Source organism: Tachysurus fulvidraco, chromosome 20 (assembly GCF_022655615.1).
Source record: "Tachysurus fulvidraco isolate hzauxx_2018 chromosome 20, HZAU_PFXX_2.0, whole genome shotgun sequence".
Lineage (NCBI taxonomy): Eukaryota > Metazoa > Chordata > Actinopteri > Siluriformes > Bagridae > Tachysurus > Tachysurus fulvidraco.
Genome location: NC_062537.1, coordinates 17,659,096 through 17,686,026, shown reverse-complemented (window position 1 = coordinate 17,686,026; position 26,931 = coordinate 17,659,096). Strand labels below are relative to the sequence as shown.

The 26,931-nt window shown below is 40.8% G+C and overlaps 3 protein-coding genes across 4 annotated transcripts; 2 read left to right on the top strand and 1 right to left on the bottom strand.

Moving 5' to 3' along the window:
• Nucleotides 1-2,423: 2,423 nt before the first annotated feature.
• Nucleotides 2,424-6,326, bottom strand: LOC113661352 (insulin gene enhancer protein ISL-1-like). Its single transcript, XM_027175440.2, has 5 exons — nucleotides 5,712-6,326; nucleotides 4,991-5,180; nucleotides 4,058-4,317; nucleotides 3,650-3,930; nucleotides 2,424-2,794 (listed from the first exon to the last, which is right to left on the bottom strand). Exons 1-5 carry the CDS (start codon nucleotides 5,728-5,730, stop codon nucleotides 2,624-2,626), a joined length of 921 nt encoding a protein of 306 aa, XP_027031241.1. The 5' UTR covers nucleotides 5,731-6,326; the 3' UTR covers nucleotides 2,424-2,623.
• A 1,302-nt stretch (nucleotides 6,327-7,628) lies between these two features.
• Nucleotides 7,629-13,150, top strand: golph3b (golgi phosphoprotein 3b). The gene is made up of 4 exons (XM_027175435.2): nucleotides 7,629-8,045; nucleotides 9,112-9,243; nucleotides 12,209-12,323; nucleotides 12,451-13,150. Exons 1-4 carry the CDS (start codon nucleotides 7,833-7,835, stop codon nucleotides 12,873-12,875), a joined length of 885 nt encoding a protein of 294 aa, XP_027031236.1. The 5' UTR covers nucleotides 7,629-7,832; the 3' UTR covers nucleotides 12,876-13,150.
• A 5,081-nt stretch (nucleotides 13,151-18,231) lies between these two features.
• On the top strand, nucleotides 18,232-22,451 carry LOC113661342 (serine-rich adhesin for platelets-like). 2 transcript variants are annotated; one of them, XM_047804541.1, is made up of 5 exons: nucleotides 18,232-18,337; nucleotides 18,421-18,476; nucleotides 18,569-18,691; nucleotides 18,807-20,117; nucleotides 20,295-22,451. In XM_047804541.1, exons 1-5 carry the CDS (start codon nucleotides 18,321-18,323, stop codon nucleotides 22,316-22,318), a joined length of 3,531 nt encoding a protein of 1,176 aa, XP_047660497.1. In that variant the 5' UTR covers nucleotides 18,232-18,320; the 3' UTR covers nucleotides 22,319-22,451. The 2 variants fall into 2 exon arrangements, with proteins under 2 accessions (XP_047660497.1, XP_047660496.1); XM_047804540.1 differs by having other exon boundaries at nucleotides 18,807-22,451.
• The last annotated feature ends 4,480 nt before the right edge of the window (nucleotides 22,452-26,931 follow it).

Here is a 26,931-nt window from a genome sequence, read left to right as displayed (position 1 = left end):
TGATCATGAGGAGATACATGGCCAAGAAGAACCACAATAAAAAGTGGGTATAGATGTAAATCTGGCTGCATCTCAAATCAGAGTATTAAATGAGACTTTCTTACAATTGCTACTGACAACGGAGCAACTTTTTTCAAACTTTTCCAGATTTTCCAACAGAAATCTTCACCAATCGGTTTGTCTCATCTCTAAAAACTCGCTCAAACCATCAAACAAGTTCGTTCATCCAAAACACTGGCAAAAAGAAAAAACACTCTGTCAGTCATAACACACTGACCTACAAAACATTGCAGATATGAAAAACTTTCTACAGTTTTGGAAGTTTGAATGATGTTATTTTAACCTCATCTCACCAACCTCGTCATTATGTTTTGAATGTGTTTTATTGTCAGGGTCACGCTTAGACATTCGCTGTTGGTACACTAGGGGCGCTTCTGTAGTGTGTTATGTTTCTGTGCCATATGTTTTTGTTAATGTTTGTGTTCAGATGTCTTTGTCCGCCCCCTATCCTTAATTCCGTTCTTGCATGTGCACACCTAATTACTTATCCTATTTATACCTGTTGTCTCGTCTTCGTCTCGCTGTTTTGTTTCCTATATTGTGTTTTTGGTAAATAAATAAATTAATAAATAAATATTTAGATTTGGGTCTGAATTTCTTCCTGTGGCGGCGATTGTCAGGCTGCGGTGATAAAGATATCTATAAGTTTACATTCCAATACACTTTAATATGCTCTCATTATATACAAATCCCTATGTTCGACCATTGTGCAATAACTTTTACATACTTATTTATACCTTAAACATCATTTACAATTATTGACTTATTTATTATTATCACCTGGACTGCATTTTTATCATTTTTTCAATTCCTAAAATTGAAGTTTAGCTTGAAAAAGTTCTTTAGTTGCATTAGTTTCACTTTACTCCATATATTGACAATAAAGGAATCTATCTTTAATTTAATTTTTATTTATTTTGTAGGTGATAAAACATGAATGATTTTAGAGCATCGTGGAAAGACGTGATCGTTGAATGCATTTTCTGTGAAAGCGATGAAAAATGATTTGCAGTTTGGTGTGAAAAGATTTTTCTCTTTTGCTGACTTTATGAAGAGTTTCTTGAAACTCTTTATTTTAACTTTCTGGTAAAATAAAACAAGTCCTGTATTTTTGCGGCTTTATCCGTGTTTAGACTGAGCCGATCGAACGATACAGGTAGAGCTGTGAGGTAAATCAAATTCTGCAGTGAAAATATGTGATTATAGAGAATCGTTCCGAACGAATCGTGAACAAGATTTATTACAATCATCATTATGTACGATTTAGAAAATGCCATGAACGTCTTATGTTATAATTAACAACAACAACAACAACAACAACAACAACAACAACAATAATAATAATAATAAACAAACAAACAAACAAACAAACAAACAAACAAATAAATAAATAAGTTACTTTGATTGAAGAGAATACACAAAACTATTATTGTGTGTTACAGTAAATCACTTTTTTAAATAACAGGTAGAAACAAAAGGTTAGAAGGAAAAAACTTTTCAACTTTTGGGAATTAAACAAATATATTGAATAAAAATATTAAACAAACAAACAGACAAACAAACAAAAAAAAAAGTAAGACAGGCCTCGGACTCCATCTCCCAGCAGCCACCAGCACTCCCACGCTCTGGCTCCCGGTTGTGTTTGACTGTAACTCGCTCTGTTGAAACATTGTTTGTTCTATTGTTCACTGGGAGGTTCAGAGCCATTTGTTTAAGCACATTTTAATCCCTGGTTTTGATCTTGTCCTGTTTGTCCGGTTTTCCCTTTATTTCCCTGTGGTTGTCGCTGCTTGACCCTGGTCTGTTTTGACTCATGGGTTTGGCTCGTGTTTTGTACATTCTTTCACCAGTTTGTTTCCTTTCCTTTGTTCCATTACTTTTTGTTCCTAATTTTGCAACTTTTTTTATGCGATTGTCTGCACGTCTGTTTGCTTTACCCACTTGTCTGTGTGTTGTTTGTTCACAACATGTTACCTGTGTGTATCATCAAACATCTGTACTTGGATCCAACCCTGCAAATTTGGGTCTTAAAAAAGGAATTTCTTTTACATAAGGTTTTTTTTGGTGCTTTTAATGAGAATTTCAAGAAATATGTTAAATAACGTTTCAGTACTTTGAGCATAATTGGGCCTCATTTTTCCAGCTGGATTAAAAAAGTTCCCAGGAGCGATTTACACAAGATTTACACAAATATTCTACCGAGGGTCGGGATAGAAAGAAAGCAGTGCAACATAAGTCCTTAAACTGAAACCAAATTTGGTCATTAAATTAAGACAAAAGTAATGGCACCCACTAAAACGAGGAAGGTCGCTGTGCCGCATTACTTAAATATTAAATCTTTATATGCTGTGATTAAGGGCCACTCTTTCATTGTTTAGTTGTTGCTCCTTAGATTATTTCTGGCCGATGAGATGATTTATCGACATACTTTATGTGCACGAGTACAAAGTAAATCTGACTGGATTTTGAAGAAGAGATTGACACTAAATGATTGATACGATTCCTTTAATTCAGAACTCCTACAATAAAACAGCTACATTCTCTGTTTGTGTTGTTGTTGTAGCTAATCGAGATTCACCGCTTCCTGGTAAAACGTCTCGATGTCTGAATTCAAGAGACTCGTCAGGAGTTTCCAAGATTGCTGGAGAGTCTGCAGGTCCAGTGGGTGCATGATTGTGTCTATGTCCAGGTTCTCAGGAGTGACAGACGACACGGGCTCGTCCGTCGCATTGATCTGTAGATAAAAATAAAATCATGCTGATAATGTTTCCTGCTCATCATTTTTATAATAACTGCGTCTATTGCAAATATTCCTGAAAATCCTAAAAAATTCTAAAAAATTCCTAAAAAATTATTTTGCAGTGTTGGGGAACTGAATTCTCGATTCCGACTGGCCAGAACATCGGAATCTCTTTTTTTGTCGTATTGAAAAAGACAGGCTTAAGATAGAACACGGAGTCCTTAGAATATAGGTTTCAAAAGATTTACACAAAACCCTGGAAACAAAGCTTCCTGTGAGTATAGAGACACGAGAATATGGAACCCTGGAAATGTACAGAGAGGGAAACATAGAGGCATGGGAATATACTGTAGGATCCTGGAAATGTAGGATACTGGAAATATAAAGCCTTGTCTTGGGAGTATAAATGAAATAATGGAAATAATAGTCCTGTTAACAAAGGATCCTGGAATATATAAAGTCATGGGAATTATGCCCTGGGAATATATAGAATGCAGGCTTCCAGTAAAATCTATTGGAAATATAGGGCCCTTCAATTAGTGTCATGGGAAAATACAACCCTGGGATGAGTCTTGGGAAAGTGGGAAAGGATTTTGGGAACTTGGGTCCCAGAATATATAGACCTCTGGGAAATTAAGTCCTGGGATTGTATCGAGTATTGAGAATGTGGAACCCTGATAAAAGAGTGTATTGGGGACACTGAGCCCCAAAATATATATAGTCATGGGAACATACAGTATGGTATTGGGAATATAGATCCCTTAATGATTCGCAAAAACTGTGCACTACTTCAGAAATTAAGTCGAAATTATTAGAGCAGAAGTCAGTGTTTATCCTGAGTCGGCCTACCTGTTCTCCGGTCTTGTTCTTTGTCTCTCTTTCCAGCATGCTCTTCTTCTTGTCTTTGCATCGCTTGTTCTGAAACCAGATACGAATGACCCGTGAGCTCAACCCCGTCATCTCCATCAGCCGTTCTTTCAGGCTAGCGTCCGGTCGCGGGTTCACACTGTAGCATGTGAGCAGCACTTGTAGCTGAGACTTGCTGAGTGCCGTCCTCACACGTACGGTCTTCTCAGGCTTGATGGGTGCCTGCCATCCAGATTCCCCTTCTCCACCCGACCACGAAGTGTCTGCATGAAATACAGTGATAAAAAGACAACATCCACTGAGTCACAGGTGAATGCATTTGTAGAAAATTGTCAAGTTGTTGCTGTGCTGGTTTCTAAACATGCCTCTTTAAAAGGTTTGGATGTTTACCTGCAACTCCATCACACCTGTTCGGGTTGGTCACATGTACTGAGTCACATGAAAGTGTCATTAATCTGTGACTGGAGTTTTCATGAGCAGTGCAGTGCAAGAAGCCGTCTCGGATGGTAAACTCATCTCCGGGCTTCAGCAGCCGATCGCAGTGCTCACAGCGAAAACACTGCACGTGATAGACGTTAACTCCTGCACGCATGACGTAATCGTGACTGCTGAAGGACTTTTGACAGTTTGCACATTTGGTGGTGTATAATCTGAAAAGCAAAGTTGAACCAATCCATTTGAATTAACGTAAGAACTTCTCTGCTTAGTATGTTTAGTGTTCGGAGAGAACAGACACAAAAACACACAGACACACACGAATCTCATGTAGCTGCATGATTAGTTCATATTTAAGTAAATGTTCATTCATTCATTCATTCATTCATTAATTCATTCATTCATTCGTTCATTTTCTATCGCTTATCCGTGCATCTCAGGCGTCATCGGGCATCAAGGCAGGATACACCCTGGACGGAGTGTCAACCCATCACAGGGCACACACACACTCTCATTCACTCACACACTCACACACTATGGACAATTTTTACAGAGATGCCAATCAACCTACCATGCATGTCTTTGGACCGGGGGAGGAAACCGGAGTACCCGGAGGAAACCCCCGAGGCACGAGGAGAACATGCAAACTCCACACACACAAGGCGGAGGCGGGAATCGAACCCCCAACCCTGGAGGTGTGAGGCGAACGTGCTAACCACCATGCCCCCCAGTAAGTAAATGTTAATTCAGGTATTATTGTGGGATTAATTGTGCGATGTTTTCTAAAGTGTTAATGCATAATGAAAAAAAAGTAAAGTCATCTAAATTATCTGTAACATACAGTAAAAAGGAAAATAAGAAAAAAGGACAATGAAATTGATTGCGTACCTGATATAATCTTCTTTACACAGGGTCTTTCCATCTTTAATGAAGCAGGTGTGTGACTCGTTTAGGTTTTGCTGGCACTCCGCACACTTAAGGCACGCTACATGCCAGCGCAGGTCTGGAAACACGCTCAGCACGAAGCGATCGCGGATCTGAAGCCCACAGCCAACACAGAACGAAAGGACATCTTTTTCTTCTCAGTACAACAGAGAACATAAAAGCTTCATTGATTATTTGTTATAATGTTGAGAGTTGGTGTTAAATTCACAGTTTTATATTAATGCACTCATTTTAATATACTACAGTTTCTATAGGAACAAATAATACACAGGGACTTGTAGAAGACTGGCTACATGTAATCCAAGTCTGATGATAAACAGATTAAAAAAAACATTTTATCCAACAAAGAAAAATGGTATCGTTAATATGGAGGACGTTTCTGTAAGCAGAAATTAATTTAACGTATTTAAGGACGGAGTCTCCAGTGTCAGTGCTTTTAATGGATGAGGAAGTTTGCAGTTTCTCTGTAACATTAATTAGATATGTTAAACTTTAAAAATTATATATCACAGACATTAGCAATTAAGAATATAGATTATCATACAGTTTTTTAGGTTAAGTTGTCAGATTTAAATGACATTGGTTTAATGGTCAAAACCAACAGTCAAAGCAACTTTGTTTTCATATTTGTGCAGTTTAAGTATTTTTAATAATGATCACTTACCTTTTTCTGGCTTTTGCATCGTGTAAGTAAATGTTAGAGCATCTCTTCCGATCACGAATCACCTGTCAGCATCTTCATGCGTGCTCTTTTTAGTCCTGTGCCCTTTTTGCACAGCTTGCCCGCTACACTGAGTGCTTTGAAAGCAGCTGGTTTTCTATGGACAAGATGATGCATCGTCCTGCCTCTGAGAAGGCCGATTGGCTGGCACACAGCTATTCAAGTGTAATCTGCACTCATTTAGAGGTTTTTGCACTCATTTGAAGGTGCAGTGTTAGAACCCATGTCCTACCTCCTACCATTGTTTGAGGTAACAACCTACCATGTCCTTCCTCCTACCATTGTTTGAGCTGTTAAGGTGAGATGTGTGTTAGTTTTCCTAAAGCAGCAGTTTATGTGAGGATAAAATGAAAGTTGTAGTGTTCAGTTACTTGTTAGCTACAATGGCCTTTAGTACATCATTACCAACTTTTCCTGTAAATAGCTGTGTAAGGATTCTTGTGGACTTTCAAGGTAAAGATCGTTTAAAACATTTTCTATTACAAGTCAACTACAGTATAAAAAACTACAATAACTACAATAGTTAACTACAATAACTATAATAACTACAATAACTATAAAAACTATAAAACTATAAAAAAACTACAGTATAAAACTGGGGGCAGTCGTGGCCTAATGGTTGGAGAGTCTGACTCATAACCCAAAGGTTGTGGGTTCGAGTCTCGGGCCGGCCACGACTGAGGTGCCCTTGAGCAAGGCACCAAACCCCCCTAATTGCTCCCTGGGCGCCGCAGCATTAGTGGCTGCCCACTGCTCCGGGTGTGTGTTCACGGTGTGTGAGTGTTCACTGCTGTGTGTGTGCACTTTGGATGGGTTAAATGCAGAGAACGAATTCTGAGTATGGGTCACCTTACTTAGCCGTATGTCACATCACTGATCATCAAAATCTGATAATAAATAGACTAGCTTTGATAATAATTAGAGAATTTTTGCACCAGATGCACTTTATATATCTAGGACTAACTTACTACAGTAAGTCCTTAGCTCTTTGTTTTATGTAGCACCATGATCCTGGTGAAACATTGCCTCATTTATATACAGTAGCTATATACAGTATGGTTGAAATGACAATAAAAGCTTCTTCACTTGACTTGACTTAACTTGACAGTATTTAAAGAAGAAAAGTAGGTAATCATACATCCCTGATAGCAAATGAGTACTGGCCCAATTAATCTTAATCTGATTTCCAAGAATGCAGCCATAATAAAAAGCAAGATGTGCATCGATTGCTACTAGGTTCATTCATTCACCTGTTCATTTTCTACACTGCTTATCCTAGTGGGTCATGGGGAACTATATAAGTGACGTGACATTCGGCTAAGTACGGTGACCCATACTCAGAATTTGTTCTCTGCATTTAACCCATCCAAAGTGCACACACACACCGGAGCAGTGGGCAGCCATTTATACTGCGGCGCCCGGGAAGCAGTTGGGGGTTTTGGTGCCTTGCTCAAGGGCACCTCAGTCGTGGCTGGCCCGAGCCTCGAACCCACAACCTTTGGGTTACGAATCAGACTCTCTAACCATTAGGCCAAGACTGGAGCCTATCCCAGGAGACTTGTTACAAAAGACAGGGTACCCCCTGGATAGGATGTTGTCTATCATAGGGTACAATTATGTGCACACACTCGTTTACACACTATGAGCAATTTAGAGATGCCAAGTAGAATACAATGCATGTCTCTGGACTGGCAGAGGAAACCGAAGCACCAAGAGGAAAGCAGATTTCATGCAAACAGCAGACAGAGTCAGCATTAGCTTTGCCAACATTAGCTTTCAAACAACGTACACCCCACCTTTAATTTCGTGTTAAACTAATGATCTGCCTATTTCCGGGATCTCTGACGTCACCCCGGATACGTCTGACGTCACCACCCTCGCCATATTGAATCAGGAAATCAGGGCTCGAGAGCCGGACGCATGTAAACATCCACGTCAACGGACAGCTGTTATCTCAGAAACAAGGATAACTTTTTCTTTTTCCGCCTCAGACTGATGTGTTATTAAACAGCGCTGTTGTTACGTGTTGGTGATCGGAACACCGGACTGTTATCGGGAATAATAATGACGTCCCTGACGCAGAGGAGCAGCTCGGGCCTGGTGCAGCGGCGGACCGAGGCCTCGCGTAACGCCACCGCCGACAAAGAGAAGAGCTGCAACGGGGACGAGTACGAAGAGCGCCGGGGTGAGGAAGATGAGGAGGAGCGGGGAGACTCGAAGGAGACGCGGCTCACACTGATGGAGGAAGTGCTGCTGTTAGGACTGAAGGACAGAGAGGTGTCTCTCTTTAACTCATAAGCATTATAATAACACAGCATTTATCACTGAAACCGTAAAACAATAATCAATAACAATAATTATTTAGTATACTTATTATTTAATAATTAAGTATAGTGTAATAATTACACTGTCGATACTACTGCTGATAATAATGTGTGTGTGTGTGTGTGTGTGTGTGTGTGTATATATATATATATATATATATATATATATATATATATAGTGTGTTATATATATATATATATATATATATATATATATATATATATATATAGTGTGTGTGTGTGTGTGGGTGTATGTTTATGTATGTGTGTGTATATATATATATATATATATATATATATATATATATATATATATGTCTGTCTGTGTGCATATGTGTGTGTCTGTGTATGTGTGTGTCTGTCTGTGTGTCTTTGTGCGTGTGTGTCTGTGTGTGTGTGCGCGCACGTGTGTCTGTCTGTGTGTCTCTGTGTGTATATATGTGTGTTTGTGTGTGTGTGTATATTTGTGTGTGTGTGTGAAAGAGAGAAAATATGCATATCTGAATGTGGCAGAAATTTCGTTATTATTAACAAATTAATAACAATTCATAATAAATACATTAAAATAACACCACATTTATCACTGAAACTATAAAACGATAATTATTTAGTTTACTATTATTATTTAATAATTAAGTATAATTATTGTAATAATTACACAGTCGATACTTCTGCTAATAATAATCTCGTGTGCGTGCGTGTGTTTAATAAGTTAAACGTTATTAAATCTCTGAAGAACATGTACAGCAAGATTCTTATGTTGACCTTATACATGAGCGATAGCAGAGAAAAATAGCTGACCTGGTGAAATACAGCTCGAATTTTCATTCATCTCAAAGTGGCAGAATGAAAGAAATCTCATTTGTTTATGTTCTCAAGATAAGATTCATTAACATAAGTCCAATAATAATATATCTTACAGTATAGAAGAAATCCATGTACAACTTTTTTGATATCTGGTTAATTATTTTGTGTGTGTGTGTGTGTGTGTGTGTGTGTGTGTGTGTGTAATTTCACAGGGTTACACATCATTCTGGAATGACTGCATATCTTCAGGGCTGAGAGGCTGCATGCTGATCGAGCTCAGCCTTCGAGGACGACTACACCTCGAACCTTGTGGCATGAGGAGGAAAAGCCTGCTGTCCAGAAAGGTGTGTCTCTTATTCAGCCTATTGTTTTTTTTTTGTTTTTTTTAAAAGTATAATCATTCTTTAAGCTGTTATATGTTTATGGTATTGAACCGTTTCCCATCAGAAAATATGTCACCTGAAAAGCTGAGCTACACAAAACATATACTACTAAAAATACCCACTAGTTCCGTGTGCCAACAAACGCCAACCTGGTGACGCTCACATGCATCATGACACACGTTGGGTTTGGGTGTTTGGCCTGTTTGTCTTGCTCCTTTGTCGCTTAATTACACATGGTTTCTGAGTAGTGTGGGAGGAGGGAGGGGAATGTTGTGCAACATTGCATATCAGCTGTAGAGGCTTTTTCTTTCAACGGCTGTGACGATCACTAAAGGCTGTTTGAGAACTCCATGGTTTATCCTCACAGTGTTCCTGACCCCTGCATCTGTTTGATTTAATATCTTACTTCAAATGACACAATTCACCAATAAATTCCTCACTTGTTCTCCAGCAAGAACACAAAGTTACCAGTCTGAAACCTGATGTCCTATGATAGCCAACACGTGCATGTGGAAAATTGTTAACATTGTACTTCGATAATGTTGGAAGCTCTGCCATTTAACTCCTACGTCTTCAGCTGTAACTAACCTAAAGCATACAGAATAATCTGTAGTTCTGGAATATTCTTTATCTGTTATTTTTGAATATTGTTTATCTTTAGCTATGGAATCATGTTAATCTGTAATTCAAGGCTGTTTTTAACCTGTAGGTCTGGAATACTGTTAATCTGTAATTCAGGAATCCTGTCATGCTGGAATATTGTTAATCTTAATTTCAGGAATATTGTTAACGTGATCTGTCCTTCTAGAATGTTGTGATCCTGTAGATCAGGGGTGTCAAACTCTGGTGTAATTATATTTGGCCCGCGAGATCATATCAAATTGCATTACAGCTGGCTAGCCGCATGCTCCGCTAATACTACAAATCCCAGAATGCCTTGCCACTGTATTGACGTGGTGTCACGAACAGCAAGCGCCCCTCATTCTCTGTTGACAGTCGTTAAAGGCAGGGTCTCAGATTTTTGAGAAATGCTTCAGAAAACTGAGTCGGGCTGATAATAAACAAAAATCAAAACAAATACAAAACAAACGTGTAGCCAATGAGCAGAAAGGGGCGGGGCTTGTCAATATGGGTGGAGAGAGTGTTCAGTGCGCATGTATGACATTAGCAGAAAGCGGTTTTAACATTGACATGGAGGATAAAAACAAAGAAAGAAAGCGAAGAAAGGCTTACGATAAGGCAAGAAGTAGGACGTGTTAAAATAGGATCAGCTTTCCAGCGCTGGAGAGAACTGAAGGAGCAGGAAGTTGGCCACATATTCACAGGTGTGAGTTTCCCGAGTCAATAACTCCTGAGCTAAACGCTGTTACTACACAAATAACACCTCTTTTCTATCGTAGTAATGTAGAGAGGCAGCTACAACCACGTTTTGTGTAGTAACAGCTTTTAGCTCAGGAGTTATTGACTCGGGAAAGAACTCAGGAGTTGTTCCAAATCCTGTGTTTAAGCCAAACTAATGTCTGTTTCCATATGAAAAAGGTTGAACATTACATATCAGTTAATTGCAGTTAATTTTTCAATAAATATTCAGTTTGGCCCATGACTTTATCTCAGTTTTATGTTTTGGCCCACTGTGAATTTGAGTTTGACACCCCTGCTGTAGATTGAATGTTGCTAACCTGTAATTTGGGAATATATTTAATCTCTAGTTCTAGGAATATTGTTAACCTGCACTTATGGGATATTATTAACGTGTAGCTCTGGAATATTGTTAACCTGTGGTTCTGGAATGTTTGGTAACCTTTACTTAGGAGTGGTTGTTAATCCGTAGCGGTTCAACTCTATCTAAGGAATGTTGTAATCCTTTAGTCTGGAATGTTCACATCAAATTTATTTAGAGAGCACTTTTTAAAACAGCAGGTGTTCACCCATGTGCTGTACAAACAATATAAAATAAACAATAGAACTAAAAAGCATAATAATAATAAAATAAATAAAATCACAATAAATACAATAATTGGGGGACACGGTGGCTTAGTGGTTAGCACATTCGCCTCACACCTCCAGGGTTGGGGGGTCGATTCCCGCCTCCGCCTTGTGTGTGTGGAGTTTGCATGTTCTCCCCGTGCCTCGGGAGTTTCCTCCGGGTACTCCGGTTTCCTCCCCCGGTCCAAAGACATGCATGGTAGGTTGATTGGCATCTCTGGAAAATTGTCCGTAGTGTGTGAGTGAATGAGAGTGTGTGTGTGCCCTGTGATGGGTTGGCACTACGTCCAGGGTGTATCCTGCCTTGATGCCCGATGACGTCTGAGATAGGCACAGGCTCCCCGTGACCCGAGAAGTTTGGATAAGCGGTAGAAAATGAATGAATGAACGAATAAATACAATAATAATTAGTAAGACACACTTAAAGGAACTCCTAACAGGTAACTCTCATACTGTGTTGTATCCTGCACTATACATATATTTTTAAATGTGATTTAGAGTTATGTCACCTCTGTTCTGTTGCATTAGGGAAGACTACAAGTAGTTGCCCAGCAGACCTAAGTGCTCTGGACGGAGCATATGGCTGTAATAGGTCTGAGAGATATTGTTATGATTTAAAACCTAAAAGTAAAATCATGAAATCAATTCTAAAATGAATTGGCAACCAATGAAGGGAAGCCAATATAGGTGTAATGTGTTCTCGTTTGCGTTAATAAACGTGCAGCCGCATTTTGTACCCCCTGCGACCGTGTTAGAGATGTTTCACCAATGCCTACATAGATATAAAAGCATGGATGAGTGTTGTTAACCTGAACAAATAGGCGAGTTGAATCCTGCATGCTTTGTGTAAACAACAGAATCCTCCAGAGGTGGGAAAACATTAAACATTGTCTCTGCACAGTTTCCATTCGTTTTAGTTCCTTCTTCCCTGTGAGCTTAGGTGCTGTGTAAATCGGACGCGCCCACGGGAGACGTGCTGCTAGACGAGGCGCTGAAGCATGTGAAGGAAACTCAGCCTCCTGAGACGGTGCAGAGCTGGATAGAGCTTCTGAGCGGTGAGAAGAAACACACACCGCTTAATAGATAATGGATATTATACCACTGAATTCTCTGAAGTCAGAAGACAAGTGTGTATTAATGAGCTCATGTTATGTTTTCTAATTGTTTTTTTGCTTTGAATAGGAGAGACGTGGAATCCCCTGAAACTCCACTACCAACTCCGCAACGTTCGTGAGCGTCTGGCGAAGAACCTGGTTGAGAAGGGTGTGCTGAGCACAGAGAAGCAGAACTTCCTGCTGTTCGACATGACCACGCACCCGCTGAGCAACAACACGGTGAAGCAGCGCCTGGTCAAGAAGCTCCAGGAAGCCCTGCTCGACAAGTGGGTGAGGGATCCGCAGCGCATGGACAAACGTCTGCTCGCGCTCATTCTCCTTGCACACTCCTCCGATGTGCTGGAGAATGCTTTCTCACCGCTGCAGGACGAGCAGTACGAGCTCGTGACAAAGCGCCTGCGATCGCTGGTTGAGCTTGAACCGGAGACCGAGGCGGCCAAATCCGGCGCTAACGAGCTGCTCTGGGCTGTCGTGGCCACTTTCACCAAATGAACCTGATTGAGAATGGAAGAGATGTAAAGAACGAGCAAAAGTGGACTTTATATTCCATGAACCTGCTAGAGATTGTGGCTGCTTGCACCAGATGAAAGGGAATGAGAAAAGCTCATGACCCTTGGATTTGTACTTGGGTTATACTGAACTGTACTGGAGGTGGTGGGATTATAATAATGGTGGAATTTCTGTTAATGAAGAATTTATAGTGATGATGATGATGATATGATGATCATAGTACCGTTTCTCAATGAAACCAACCTCCCCATCTTGGAGATTTTGTGTAGTTCAGATTTGATCAGAAATTAATTGTTTCTCTGAGAGATTTCCACTTCAGCTCATTTCCTTTACATGAGCAGAGCTCAGTCTGCTCGTACACAAGTATCCATCGATGTAGGTTCAGACAGGACTGTTCTGACATTGCACAACCGTCCTTTACCAAAAACAAAGAGAGTTTACACTTGGGCTGTGGGCCGGTGTATCTAACAGGTAACAGAAATCTATCTTAAAGAATATGTTTCATAAAAATATGTCAGAAATGTCAGATGTTAGAGATGTTAAAGCTGATCAGTCAATCCACATTTCACTTAAAGCTCACTTGGGAATTTACTTTTTTGTAATTATTGCTGTACCATGCGATCTGGATATAGATTTTTATTTGTTTATTGTTTCTCAGACTGGCCTTTCTCCCTAATTCTGACCTGACCCAGCTGTGCTCTGGCTCTGATCCCTGTGCCATCCAGTGAAACCTTCAGCTTTTGTCCCTAATATTTTTATTTAGCACATCAGATCCTGATTCTTACAAAGTCATTAAAACAAATCATTGATTTTTTATTATTTAAAAAAAGAATAAAAAAATTAGGGTTTCACTGTCGCTGCTTCGGTGATGGCTTCGTATAGAATGACGTTATTCAGGCAAATTATTACACCCCCCCCCCCTCAGTTAACTTACATGCTAGTACATGATTCATGGTTTCCTTGAGAAGGGTGTGTGTGTGTGTGTGTGTGTCCATTGATTTTTTTGGGATTTAATGCACATCATATTTATTCCTGAACCTACACACTTCTTAAAACTGTCCTGCACACTTCTTTTTTTTCTGTCCAGCAGATGGCAGTGTAACTCAGACCCCCCCCCCCCCCCCCCTTCTGAAAGAGTCCGTTAAACAAACGTAGTGGTTTCTCCTAAATTAGAGCACTAACAAATAGCATCACTTACATAGAGCTCACACTTAGAGATCAAGAGGAAGACAGCGTAGGGTTTAGTGGGAGTGTATTTGTGGAGTATAGACATGCATTTCTATCAGCAGACATGAACAAACCCCTGAAAAAACGTATTTAACATGAAGTAGGCGTAATCTATTCATCCTGTATGCACTTTTGATAATCTTTATAAACCGGTTTTAAAAGGAAAACAGCATCAGATTGGAGAATGTTCTAGTGAAGTTAAAGCCGGCCACTAAGGAACCTCACTTGAAGCTGATGAAGAAATGAAATTGCCTTCAAGATGTTCAAGAGCATTCAAAGTAATAACAGGCCATGAATGTAGTTATATTATCAAATATTTAAAATAAACTTCAAGGCTGTAACTAGTATGGAGGAAAAGAGTCTCTTAATGTCTAGTTTATACATACAATAACAGACACACGAACAACTCGCATTACAAAACTATCTTACCTCCTGACCTTGTCCTGCGAAAAGCTTTTGTGTTCTCGAAGTGAATTAAAAGCTGTTATGATATATTACTATTTATAATATGGTTTCAAGATTTGTCTGTAATTCAGTTAGTCGTTTTGTTCTGTTTGGGTTATTAGGGATGTACCAATCAAATGCACAGTATGAATATTGAACCAAAACTTTCCTGATTTATTGGATCATTATCAAATTTTTTCAGATGTTCTGGTTCTGTCTACAGACATGTCAGATTGTCTGGCCACTATTTCCACCCGAAACTGATTTTTGACTGCAAGAGCATGACAGCATGACAGGATGTCCTCACTGTGACACTCTTTTTGTGAAATGAGAAAGTAAGATCAGTTCATCTCGAATTCTTTCTTAGTCATTTCTCCTTACTCCCCTTACTGTGAATGAGAAGAGGTTTCAGGTTTGGTTGTTGATCTGCTGTTAGAAAACTACTTTGTAGTGCTGGTGTGAGAGGAAACTGAATTTGTACACTTTATTTTTACCTTGTAATAAAGGATGATCCTTTAAGTGCCTGAACTGGACGTAAACAAAGTTCTGGTCCTGGTTTTATTTCATATCATAACGAACATGCAGATAACTTATTGTATTCATTTAAACTAGGAATACACTATAAAAAACCATAGCAGGATTGGGATCTTTATAACATTTATTTAGAGATGTCTAGTGGTTACATTTACAGCATTTGGCAGACGGCCTTATCCAGAGCGACGTACATAAGTGCCTAAATCTCTAACATTGAATACATTAATGCTGGTTCACTGGGTTACATACTTAAGATACCATGAGTTTAAAACATTTGTTCAAAGTTACAATGAAAAAGTGTCAAAGGTTGTTTTTTTTTTTTTTAATGCAAAAGATAAGGAAAGAAGTGCTAGTTGAAGTGTTTCCTGAATAAGTAGGTCTTCAATCGCCGCTTGAAAATAGCCAGTGACTCAGCTGTCCGGACCTCTAGGGGAAGTTCATTCCACCACCTTGGTGCCAAAACAGAGAAGAGTCTTGTAGTATACTTGCCTCTTACTCAGAGATGGTGGACCCAGTCGAGCAGTGCTGGTAGATCGGAGGTTGTGGGGTGCAGTGTGAGGAATGATGAGGGCTTTGAGGTAAGAGGGAGCTGGTCCATTTTTGGCTTTGTAGGCCAGCATCTACCGGGAGCCAGTGGAGGGATCGCAGCAGCGGGGTGGTATGCAACTTGCAACAAGAACTTTGGCAGGTTGAAAACAAGCGGGGCAGCTGCATTTTTGATCATTTGCAGAGGACGGATTGCGTTCATAGGTAGACCTGCCAGCAGTGCATTGCAGTAATCCAGTCTAGAAATGACAAGAGACTGAACAAGTACCTGAGCAGTCTTCTAATGTTGTAGAGAAGAAACCGACATGAGCGATAGACAGTTGATTATAGACAATGTGTTCAAGAATTTTTGAAAGAAATGAGAGAAGTGATACCGGTCTGTAGTTACTGATGTCTGATGGATCAGGTTTCTTTAGGATGGGAATAACCCTTGCTCTCTTGAAAGTAGTTGGTACCTGACCAGATGCTATGGATCTATTGACGATAGTGGAAATGAAGGGCAAATGGTCTTGCGAGATGGTCTGGAGCATAGTGGTAGGGAGTGGATCCAATGGGCAGGTGGTAGGATTGCAGGACTGGATGAGTTGTAAAATCTCTGGGCTGAAGTGAAGGTCCGGCAGATTTCCTCAATCTTCTCTTGGTAGAAAGAAGCAAAGTCTTCTGCAGTCAGGGAGGATGAAGAAGGTGGAGCCGGGGGGTTGAGCAGAGAAGAGATGATGTGGAATTTCCGAGGGTCATGTGAGGAAGCTTCAAGCTTTTCCTTGTAGAAGGAAGTCTTGGCAGAAGTCACATCTGAGGAGAACTTGGCAAGAAGTGTTTGTGAAAAAATCAAGATCTGCATCAGGTTGTGATTTCTTCCACTTTCTCTCTGATGATATTAGCTCTCTTCGATTGTTGCGCAGCACATCTGAAAGCCAAGGAGCAGAACAAGAAGTTTTCTTGGGTTTAGTGAACATAGGGCAGAGGAAGTCCATAGTTGAGGAAAGAGATGAGAGGAAAGTATCTGTGGCTGAGTCCAAGGGTAGTGAGGAAAAAGACTTAGAATCAGGAAGGGAAGAAAGAGTGCCAGAAGCTACAGATGAAGGGGAGACAGAGTGAAGGTTGCGGCGGGTAAGAGCGAGGGGGTGAGAGGTAGTTTTAGGTAGGATAGGTAGAGTGATGGTGAAGGATACCAGGTGATGATCAGAGACGTGTAGAGGGGTAGCAGTCACGTCTGTAGCTGGAGAAGGACGGGTGAAAACCAGGTCCAGGACATTGCCTCCTTTGTGTGTGGGGATGTAGCTGTTGAGTGTGAGGGTGAATGAGCCGAGAAGAGACAGGAGGGAAGAAGAATGTAGCTTGTCAGAGGGGAGGTTGAAGTCACCAAGGACTGTCAGGGGGAAGCTATCGGAAGGGAAAGCACTAAGCAGTGAGTCCATTTCTTCCAGGAAGTCTCCTAGGGGACCAGGAGGGTGGTAGACAACAATGATAACAAAGTTGATTGGAGAGGTAACTGAAATGGCATGGAACTCAAAAGAAGAGATGGTTAAATGTGAGAAGAGGAGAGGTGTAAAGCACCAATTCTTTGACAACAATAAACCTGTACCACCAACCCTGCCTGTTTCTTGTGGTAAGTGAGAGAAAGCATAGGCAGAGGATAAAGCAGCTGGTGTAGCAGTGTTCTGTGGGGATATCCGGGTCTCTGTTAGCACAAGGAAATCAAAGGAGTAATGGGAAGTTAAAGCAGAGATAAAATCAGCTTTCTTTACAGCAGACTGACAATTCCAGAGCCCACCTACCACCACTGTTTGAGACTTACACAACAGAGGAGGGTAGATGAGGTTACTGGGATTGTGACCTCTGCTCTGTGGATGAGAGCGTCTGCGAGAGTAGGTCTTGAGTACAGAGATGGGTTTAAGGCACATATTTGTAGTCAAACAAGTGTGAGAATTAAGGTATGGTAGAATATATCAAACAGTACTAGACACTAATGTTAGAGAGAGATTCTGACAAACCTTCAATTTAAATAGGTAAGCCCTGCCCCCAATTCACACCTTAAGGGAGACTGAAACTACCCAGGTAGTACCCAGAGGAAACCCCGAGGCACGGGGAGAACATGCAAACTCCACACACACAAGGCGGAGGCGGGAATCGAACCCCCAACCTTGGAGGTGTGAGGCAAATGTGCTAACCACTAAGGCACCGTGCCCCCCAGTTTTAGTTTTAGTTTTAAATAAGTCTCTGACTTTCTCTCTTCTTCTCTATAACTTCTTTCTGACATTTGAAAGTGTTGTATAAACACTGCAGAGCATTTTGCCATCTGAAATAAAACAAACTTAACTGTCATTTTGTCTTAATAAACCAAGACATGAAAACTATCAATTATTTTTTTGTCTCCTGAAAGCAAATTCTTGAAAGAATTTTATTATTTAACAAACCAGTGTTTTAGTCTTTATGTGCAGTAGCATTCCTTTCTGTGCATGCACACAAGACCAACCAATTAGCAATTTCACACCTGAAGAAAGGGCTTGGAATAATGAGTCATGTGATCTGTGAGTAGTTAATATTCATCCCCTGACTTGAATTAGTGGTATAAAAGGAAGGCTGCTGGGCTTCTGGGCTATTTGTGTTTTGAGGTTTTATGAGTCAGTAGTATCACGGTAGGCTCTAAGCCTTCCGGTAGTCAGTTTTGTCATTATGTGGGATTGTAAAAGGTTAGTGTTGGTGAACATTTTGCAATGCTGACTTATTTGTCTAGATTATTGGTTTGTGATTTCAATTCGCTTTTGTCTTGTAGGCTCTGGTTACTCTTTATTGCTTTACTATATTTAAAAGATGTAAGGGCACTTGGAGGTAAGCTATTCTCAAACTTGAAGTAGTGTGATGCCTTGTGATTGTTCATCAATTCTCAAAGTTTAAAAGTATTACTTTTCTTTGTCTCTTAGTGTGGAATAAAAGGCCTGCACAGGATTGGTACAGTGTTGCTGCCCAGATCCCTCTGGCTCAGCCTAAGGAACCTGCCCCCTTACATGATGGAGCCCAAACTTCCACAGCCATGATGAATGAAGGTAAAACCAATGCTGAAGCTTTGCAAACTAGTAGAGCCTCTTAGGCAGGCTTATTTTCCTCTAATGCCCTGACCAGTGTCTCTCTTGATCAATACAAGTCTCAAACTTTTTCTAGGATTCCAGAGCCAGAACATTGTTTCATATGCACAAGCCACATCTTATCAGGATGTTTCAACTGCTGCTCTTCAGAACAGCTATGGGACTCCATCAGTGACACTGCAATCTGGTAACACTGTCTCTTCATCCATGCACCAGCAACGACCACCAGTTCCCAGCACTTCCCAAACAAGTCAGTCTTGGATGCAAAATGCTAGCTCTTTCAGTGGTTCTCAAAGCCAAACCTCAAATGGCTATGGGCTCTCTCAAGGGTTTGCAAGCCAGTATGTTGATCATTCAAGTGCCATCCCTGCATTTATTGTGACCCAGCCAGGCTCTGATGGTACAATGTTCAGTGGTTCTGCTTCTAGTACTTCAAGCTCTTCCAGTTCTTCTCAAAGCCCATCTGCCTATTGGCAGTCAGCAAGCTCACTTTCTAGTAAATATCTTGCTTCACAGGGACAGCAAGGGATAAATCAGATGAGTTCTGCCCCAGGTGTAACTGTGATCCAGCCAGCCTCTGACAGTGCAGTGTACAATGATTCTGCTACTAGTATGCCGGCCTCCTACACTAGTTCCCAAAGCCCATCTACCTACTGGCAGTCACCAAGCTCACTTTTTACTCAATATCTTGGTTCACAAGGACAGCAAAATGTACCTGCTTTAACATTGACCCAGCAGGTTGCTGAGAGTGGAATGTCAAGTGGCCCCACTACGTCTGGTATGTCTTCCATAGCTTATAGTGGTTTTCAAAGCCCATCTACTTCTTGGCTCTCAGGAATTTCCAAGCCTACTAGTAGTACCCCAACACAGCAAGGTATTAACCAGCATGGCTCTGTGCCCAGATTAACTGTGATCCAGCCAGCCACTGTCCTTGCATTGTCCAGTGGTTCTACTTCTAGTACTTCAAGCTCATCCAGTGGTTCTCAAAGCCCGTCTGTCTATTGGCAGTCACCAAGCTCACTTTTTACTCAATATCTTGGTTCACAAGGACAGCAAAATGTAAACCAGGTGAGCTCTGCCTCAGGTTTAACCACAACCCAACAGGCTGCTCCAAGTATAGTTTCAAGTGGTTCTACTTCTAGTACTTCAAGCTCTTCCAGTGGTTCTCAAAGCCCATCTATCTACTGGCCATCACAAAGCTCAGGAATAAATCAGATGAGTTCTGCCCCAGGTTTAACTGTGATCCAGCCAGCCTCTGACAGTGCAGTGTACAATGATTCTGCTACTAGTATGCCAGGTTCCTACACTAGTTCCCAAAGCCCATCTACCTACTGGCAGTCAGCAAGCTCACCTTTTACTCAATATCTTGGATCACAGGGACAGCAAAGTGTAAATCAGATGAGCTCTGTTCCAGGTTTAACTGTGATTCAACCAGCCTCTCCAAGTGTAGTTTCAAGTGGTTCTACTTCAAGCTCCTACACTGGTTCTCAAATCCAAGGCTCAACTGGTTATGGGCTATCTCAAGGGCTTCCCAGCCAACCTGGTAGACTCCAAATACAGCAAGGTATAAACCAGAGAAACTCTGCCCCAGGTTTAACCACAACCCAACAGGCTGCACCAAGTATAGTTTCAAGTGGTTCTACTTCTAGTACTTCAAGCTCTTCCAGTGGTTCTCAAAGCCCATCTGTCTATTGGCAGTCACCAAGCTCTCAAAGCCAAAGCTCAACTGGCCACGGGTTATCTCAAAGGCTTGCAAGCCGTTATGGAGGTTTTTGGATGTGGCCTGACCAAAACCAACTGAGCTCTGCACCTGCTTTAACATTGACCCAGCAGGTTGCTGAGAGTGGAATGTCAAGTGGCCCCACTACATCTGGTATGTCTTCCATAGCTTATAGTGGTTTTCAAAGCCCATCTACCTCTTGGCTCTCAGGAATTTCCAAGCCTACTAGTAGTACCCCAACACAGCAAGGTATAAACCAGCATGGCTCTGTGCCCAGATTAACTGTGATCCAGCCATCCACTGTCATTGCACTGTCCAATGGTTCTACTTCTAGTACATCAAGCTCCTACAGTTCTCCAAGCTCAACCTCCTCTGGGCAGTCACTAAGCTCACTTGGCTCACCTGGACAGCAGAGTGTAAATCAGATGAGCTCTACCCCAGCTTTAACTGTGACCCAACAGTCCATGCCGAATGTAGCTTCAAGTGGTTCTGCTTCTAGTACTTCAAGCTCTTCCAGTGGTTCTCAAAGCCCATCTGCCTATTGGCAGTCAGTAAGCTCCCTCTCTAGTCAATATCTTGGATCACAGGGACAGCAAAGTGTAAATCAGCTGACCTCTGCCCCAGGTGTAACTGTGATCCAGCCAGCTTCTGACAGTGCAGTGTACAATGATTCTGCTACTAGTATGCCAGGTTCCTACACTAGTTCCCAAAGCCCATCTACCTACTGGCAGTCATCAAGCTCACTTTTTACTCAATATCTTGGATCACAGGGACAGCAAAGTGTAAATCAGATGAGCTCTGTTCCAGGTTCAACTGTGATTCAACCAGCCTCTCCAAGTGTAGTTTCAAGTGGTTCTACTTCAAGCTCCTACACTGGTTCTCAAAGCCAACCTTCAACTGGCTATTGGGTGTCCCAATGGCTTGCCAACCAACATGGTAAAATCCAAACGCAGCAAGGTATAAATGAGATGAGCTCTGCCCCAGGTTTAACTGTGACCCAACAGTCCATGCCGAATGTAGCTTCAAGTGGTTCTACTTCTAGTACTTCAAGCTCCTACATGCCTTCTCAAAGCCAAACCTCATCTGGCTATGGGTTGTCTCAATGGCTTGTGAGCCGTAATGGAAGTTTTGAAATGTGGCCTGAACAAAACCAACTGCACTCTGCTCCTGCTTCAACAATGACTCAGCAGGTTGTTGAGAGTGGAATGTCAAGTGGCTCTACTACCTCTGGTATTTCTTCCACAGGGTCTCAAAGCCCATCTACGTCTTGGCTCTCAGGAATTTTCAAGCCTACTCATGGTACCCCAACACAGCAAGGCATAAACCAGCTTGTCTCTGTGCCTGGATTAACTGGGATCAAGCCAGCCTCTGTGTCCAATGGTTCTACTGTCAGTGCTTCAGGCTCCTATGGTGTTGCTCATATCCAAAGCCCATCGGCTTACTGGCAGTCACCAAGCTCACTGTCAAGTCAGTATCTTGGCTCCCAGGGACAGCAAAGTGTAAACCAGCTGAGCTCTGCCCCAGGTTTAACTGTGACCCAACAGGCAGCACCAAGTGTAGTTTCAAGTGGTACCAGTACTTCAAGCTCCCCCACTGGATTTCAGAGCCAAAGTACATCTGGCTATTGGTCATCTCAAGGGCTTTCTAATCACCATGATGGTTTGCAGACAGAAGGCACACATCAGTTGAATCAGCAGGCCTCAAGCACATTGACATCCAGTGGCCCTAATGTGAGTACTTCCAGCACCACAACTTCCAATCTTGGCATACAAAGCATGAATGTTCCGAAACCTCAGGCCTTCAATCTTTGGATGGGTCGGTACTCCTGTAAAAGTGGCTCATCCTCCAATGCTTCAATGCTCTCCTGATTTGTTAATGCTGTTTCCCTTTAAACCTTGCTTGCACTTGAAATGCCTTCTGCCCTGCTGAACTCTGGTAAAACCAAGTGTAATTGTATTGCTTAAAAGAAAATGCATTGTCTAATAAAGAATTCTTGCAGTATTCAGGTTTTGCTGTCTGTCTTTAGGTCTTTTTGGTTCAGTGAGTTGAGCCATGCCTTGGTTCTGTTAACTGTAAGCATGTTTAAAAAGCTGAGCTGAAAAGTCTGAATTTGGGTGATCATGTGTTCTATTTGGTTTTAAATTCATCTAACAAGCTCCTGTTTCAAAACTTCCCCTAACATGATGTCCAAGTCGACCCTAATGTTAATCGGAGCAGTTTTTAGTGTTTCAGTGTGTTAACTACTTGCACAGGTTACACTTTTTTTTTTTTTTTTTTTTTAGGTAAAAAAAAAAACAGCCTGTGAATAATTGGCACAAATTGTTCAAAATAGCCATGGTCACTTTTTTTATATGGTTAACACAATTGGGTTGGAAAGTAAATGTGCACCATTCTAAATGCAATATTGGAATGTTCTTACTGTTTGATGCAAAGGCTTCTTTTAATGAGTCACATGTTTAAAAAGATGATTGGAATGAAGTGTTGGATTCTGAATATAAATCATTTAGCTAATTTCCTTAAAGGTGGATTAACAGAAACTGTAAAATGTGAACAGAGGAATAAAAACAGGAGTGATTTGTCTTTGCCCATCTCAATAAAAACACTGCAATTAATTGCCTCAATTTAAGGAAACAATACAGTGCTTTTTTTTTTTTTTTAATTATATAGTTGATACCTATCCATTATTTGTGTTAAAATATAGAAGAAATTGAATTAACTGTTTTAATTTACCCAAAATATTTTGTGTAATAAAGTGCAATTTGTATCACAGGATCTCAATATAAATTCACCTTTTTGTGGTTGACCCCAGACAGCTAAGAGAACGTACCTCAACAGACAGCATCATGAAGATGGTTTTTATCTAAAATAAGAGTTTTACACAGCAGCAATCAGGCTTTGATTATAAAATATTTTCCAAAGCACCGTTAAATGCAGTTTTCTACCAAATCATTTACCAGATGGCGCTCTAGTCATCCAAATGTTAAAAGTGTTTTCCTGAAAGCAGGGAATTAGAGGGGTGAACAAAATATGTAAATCTCCATATGAAAACTTTTATTTTGAAGTGAATTACAAAAGCAGCAAAACAAGTCATTTTGTTGAATATGTTGCTACAAAAGAGATCAGCAAATTAAAGCACAGGAGGCAAAAATGTCAAGTGTTTTGAACTCATGAGAGTCACAGACAAGTTTTAACAGCAAAGAGGAAAACCATACCGTTCAGAACCAGGGTTATATCAAGGCTTTTTACATTACTTTTTACAAGGCCCTCATTTCCACCTCACAATAAAGCTAAATGTAAAATTGCACAACCGTCCTTTACCAAAAACAAAGAGAGTTTACACTTGGGCTGTGGGCGGTGTGTCTAACAGGTAACAGAAATCCATCTTAAAGAATATGTTTCTTAAAAATATGTCAGATGTTAGAGATGTTAAAACTCATTTGGGAACTTATTTTTTTTTGTAATTATTGCTGTACCATGCGACCCTTTCTCCTTAATTCTGACCTGACCCAGCTGTGCTCTGGCTGAGATCTGATCCCTGTGTCATCCAGTGAAACCTTCAGCTTTTGTCCCTAATATTTTTATTTAGCACATCAGATCCCGATTCTTACAAAGTCATTAAAAAATCATTGATTTTTCATTATTTTTAAATCTTCGGCATCTGTCCGTCTTCAAGAGACGATTGTGTAGCTTCCAGTTTAGGTGTCCTATCTGCACCTTCGCGAGTGGCTGAAAAGTCTGATCCTGGATTGACAGTCTCTGTTGTACTTGCTGCAGGTAAATGCTGATGCTTTCTGAGGCTGTTGTTGGTTTGCCTTCCTCCTGGCTCTCTTTGCAGCGAGGTTTGTGTTTCTCACCTCCTCGGTTTTCTGAGCGCCCTGTCTGACAGCAAGACGCCAGGCTGGGCGGTCGTCAGCACAGCTCTCCCAATTGTTTACGTTGATGTTGGCCATCTTCATGTCCTTTTTGCAGACATCTTTGTACCGCAGACGTGGCCGCCCGGTCAGTCGTGCACTTTCTGCTAGCTCGCCGTACAGCAGGTCCTTGGGTTTGCGACCCGGGTCCATTCTCCTAACATGGCCAAGCCAGTGAAGGCACCTCTCGCTGAGAATGGTGAACATGCTATTCATGCCGGTGCGTTCCAGAACCTCTGTGTTGGGTACTTTGTCCTGCCACTGGACATTTATTTATATATATATATATATATATATATATATATATATATATATATATATATATATATTAGGGTTTCACTGTTGGCTTGATCGCTGCTTTGTTGATGACTTCGTATAGAATGACGTGTAGAATTCAGGCAAATTATTATTTTTTTCCCTTCCTCACTCAGTTAACTTACATGCTATTACATGATTCATGGTTTCCTTGAGAAGTGTGTCTGTGTGTCTGTGTGTGTGTCCAATGATTTTTAGTGATTTAATGCACATCAAATAGCCTTTTTACACCTGGTCACTTCATGTGTTGTCTCTGATCCGATAGCTATCTGATTTGATAAAACTGTTCCATTTACATTAGGCCACATAAACACGTCTTGGCGAATCAGATATCAATCCGATCTTTCTACTCCGGCCCAAAATGCAAATATATTTTATCTCCTTTCCAGGGTAATTGAAATGGAACACACTTTGGTGTATGCGGTTGCTACAAAAAAACAGCATTTTCTGTTTGCTGCATTTTTGCTGGTGGCAGCAGTGCATTTTAAGACCCAACAAGAGACCTGAGTGAAAGATCAGAGCCAGTACTGGTGGGAAAACATATTTGTTTCTGGCACGATGCACGACTTCCGTTTGGGAGGAGTTTAGCGCTGACGTATGTGGCTTGAACAACCACATTCATTTACACCTGTCCAGTTTCGTCTGAAACGCGTCCCAGACCACCTGATGGGGTTTGAACGATCAGATTTATATCCGTCTCAAAACCGTTTCGAAGGGCATTTAGACCTGGTCTTTTTACCATCGAATAGCCATCTGATCACAGAAAACACATGAAGTGACCAGGTGTAAAAAGCCCCATATTTATTCCTGAAATTGACAATATCTGCACAATTCTTAAATCTGTCCTGCACACTTCTTTTTTTTCCGTCCAGCAGATGGCAGTGTAACTCAGACACCCCCCCCCAGCTCCTGAAAGAGGCCGTTAAACAAATGCACAGTATGAATATTGAACCAAAACTTTCCTGAATCATTGGATCATTATCAAATTCTTCAAATGTTCTGGTTCTGTCTACAGACATGTCAGCTTGTCTGGCCACTATTTCCACCCGAAACTGATTATTGACTGCAAGAGCATGACAGGATGTCCTCACTATGACACTCTTTTTGTGAAATGAGAAAGTAAGTTCAGTTCATCTCTAATTCTTTCTTAGTCATTTCTCCTTACTCCCCTTATTGTGAATGAGAAGAGGTTTCAGGTTTGGTTGTTGATCTGCTGTTAGAAAACTACTTTGTAGTGCTGGTGTGAGAGGAAACTGAATTTGTACACTTTATTTTTACCTTGTAATAAAGGATGATCCTTTAAGTGCCTGAACTGGACGTAAACAAAGTTCTGGTCCAGGTTTTATTTCATATCATAACGAACATGCAGATAACATTGTATTATTATTATTATTATAACATTGCATTGTATTAATGTAAACTAGGAATACACTATAAAAACCATAGCAGGATTGGGATCTTTCTAACATTTATTTAGAGATATCTAGTGGTTATTTAACATAAATGACTTGGGACATGATGTTATGGGAAAAAGAAAGATTTTTTCAGCCCGATGACGCCTATCTCAGGCGTCATCGGGCATCGAGGCAGGATACACCCTGGACGGAATGCCAACCCATCGCAGGGCACACACACTCTCATTCACTCACAGACTCACAAACTATGGACAATTTTCCAGAGATGCCAATCAACCTACCATGCAGGTCTTTGGACCAGGGAGGAAACCGGAGTACCCGGAGGAAACCCCCGAGGCACGGGGAGAACATGCAAACTCCACACACGAGGCAGAGGCGGGAATCAAACCCCCAATCCTGGAGTTGTGAGGCGAATGTGCAAACCACTAAGCCACTGTGCCCCCAGTTTTAGTTTTAGTTTTTATTAAAAAATAAGACTTTCTCTCTTCTTCTCTATAACTTCTCTCTGACATTTGAAAGTGTTCTATAAACACTGCAGAGCATTTTGGTATCTGAAATAAAACAAACTTAACTATCATTTTGTCTTAATAAACCAAGACATGAAAACTATCAATTATTTTTTTGTCTCTTGAAAGCAAATTCTTGAAAGAATTCTATTATTTAACAAATCAGTGTTTTAGTCTTTATGTGCAGTAGCATTCCTTTCTGTGCATGCACACAAGAACAACCAATTAGTAATTTCACACCTGAAGAAAGGGCTTGGAATAATGAGTCATGTGATCTGTGAGTAGTTAATATTCATCACCTGACTTGAATTAGTGGTATAAAAGGAAGGCTGCT

Excerpts from the sequence above, each read along its gene's own strand:
- LOC113661342 (XM_047804540.1), top strand. Across the intron at positions 18,477-18,568 it reads AGATGTAAGGGCACTTGGAG|TGTGGAATAAAAGGCCTGCA; the intron begins GTAAGCTATTCT and ends TTTGTCTCTTAG. Across the intron at positions 18,692-18,806 it reads CACAGCCATGATGAATGAAG|GATTCCAGAGCCAGAACATT; the intron begins GTAAAACCAATG and ends AACTTTTTCTAG.
- golph3b (XM_027175435.2), top strand. The coding sequence starts at position 7,833 with ATGACGTCCCTGACGCAGAGGAGCAGCTCGGGCCTGGTGCAGCGGCGG. Across the intron at positions 9,244-12,208 it reads AAAGCCTGCTGTCCAGAAAG|GTGCTGTGTAAATCGGACGC; the intron begins GTGTGTCTCTTA and ends CTGTGAGCTTAG. Across the intron at positions 12,324-12,450 it reads CTGGATAGAGCTTCTGAGCG|GAGAGACGTGGAATCCCCTG; the intron begins GTGAGAAGAAAC and ends TGCTTTGAATAG.
- LOC113661352 (XM_027175440.2), bottom strand. Across the intron at positions 4,318-4,990 it reads TGTAAAGAAGATTATATCAG|ATTATACACCACCAAATGTG; the intron begins GTACGCAATCAA and ends TTTGCTTTTCAG. Across the intron at positions 2,795-3,649 it reads AGAACAAGACCGGAGAACAG|ATCAATGCGACGGACGAGCC; the intron begins GTAGGCCGACTC and ends TTTTATCTACAG.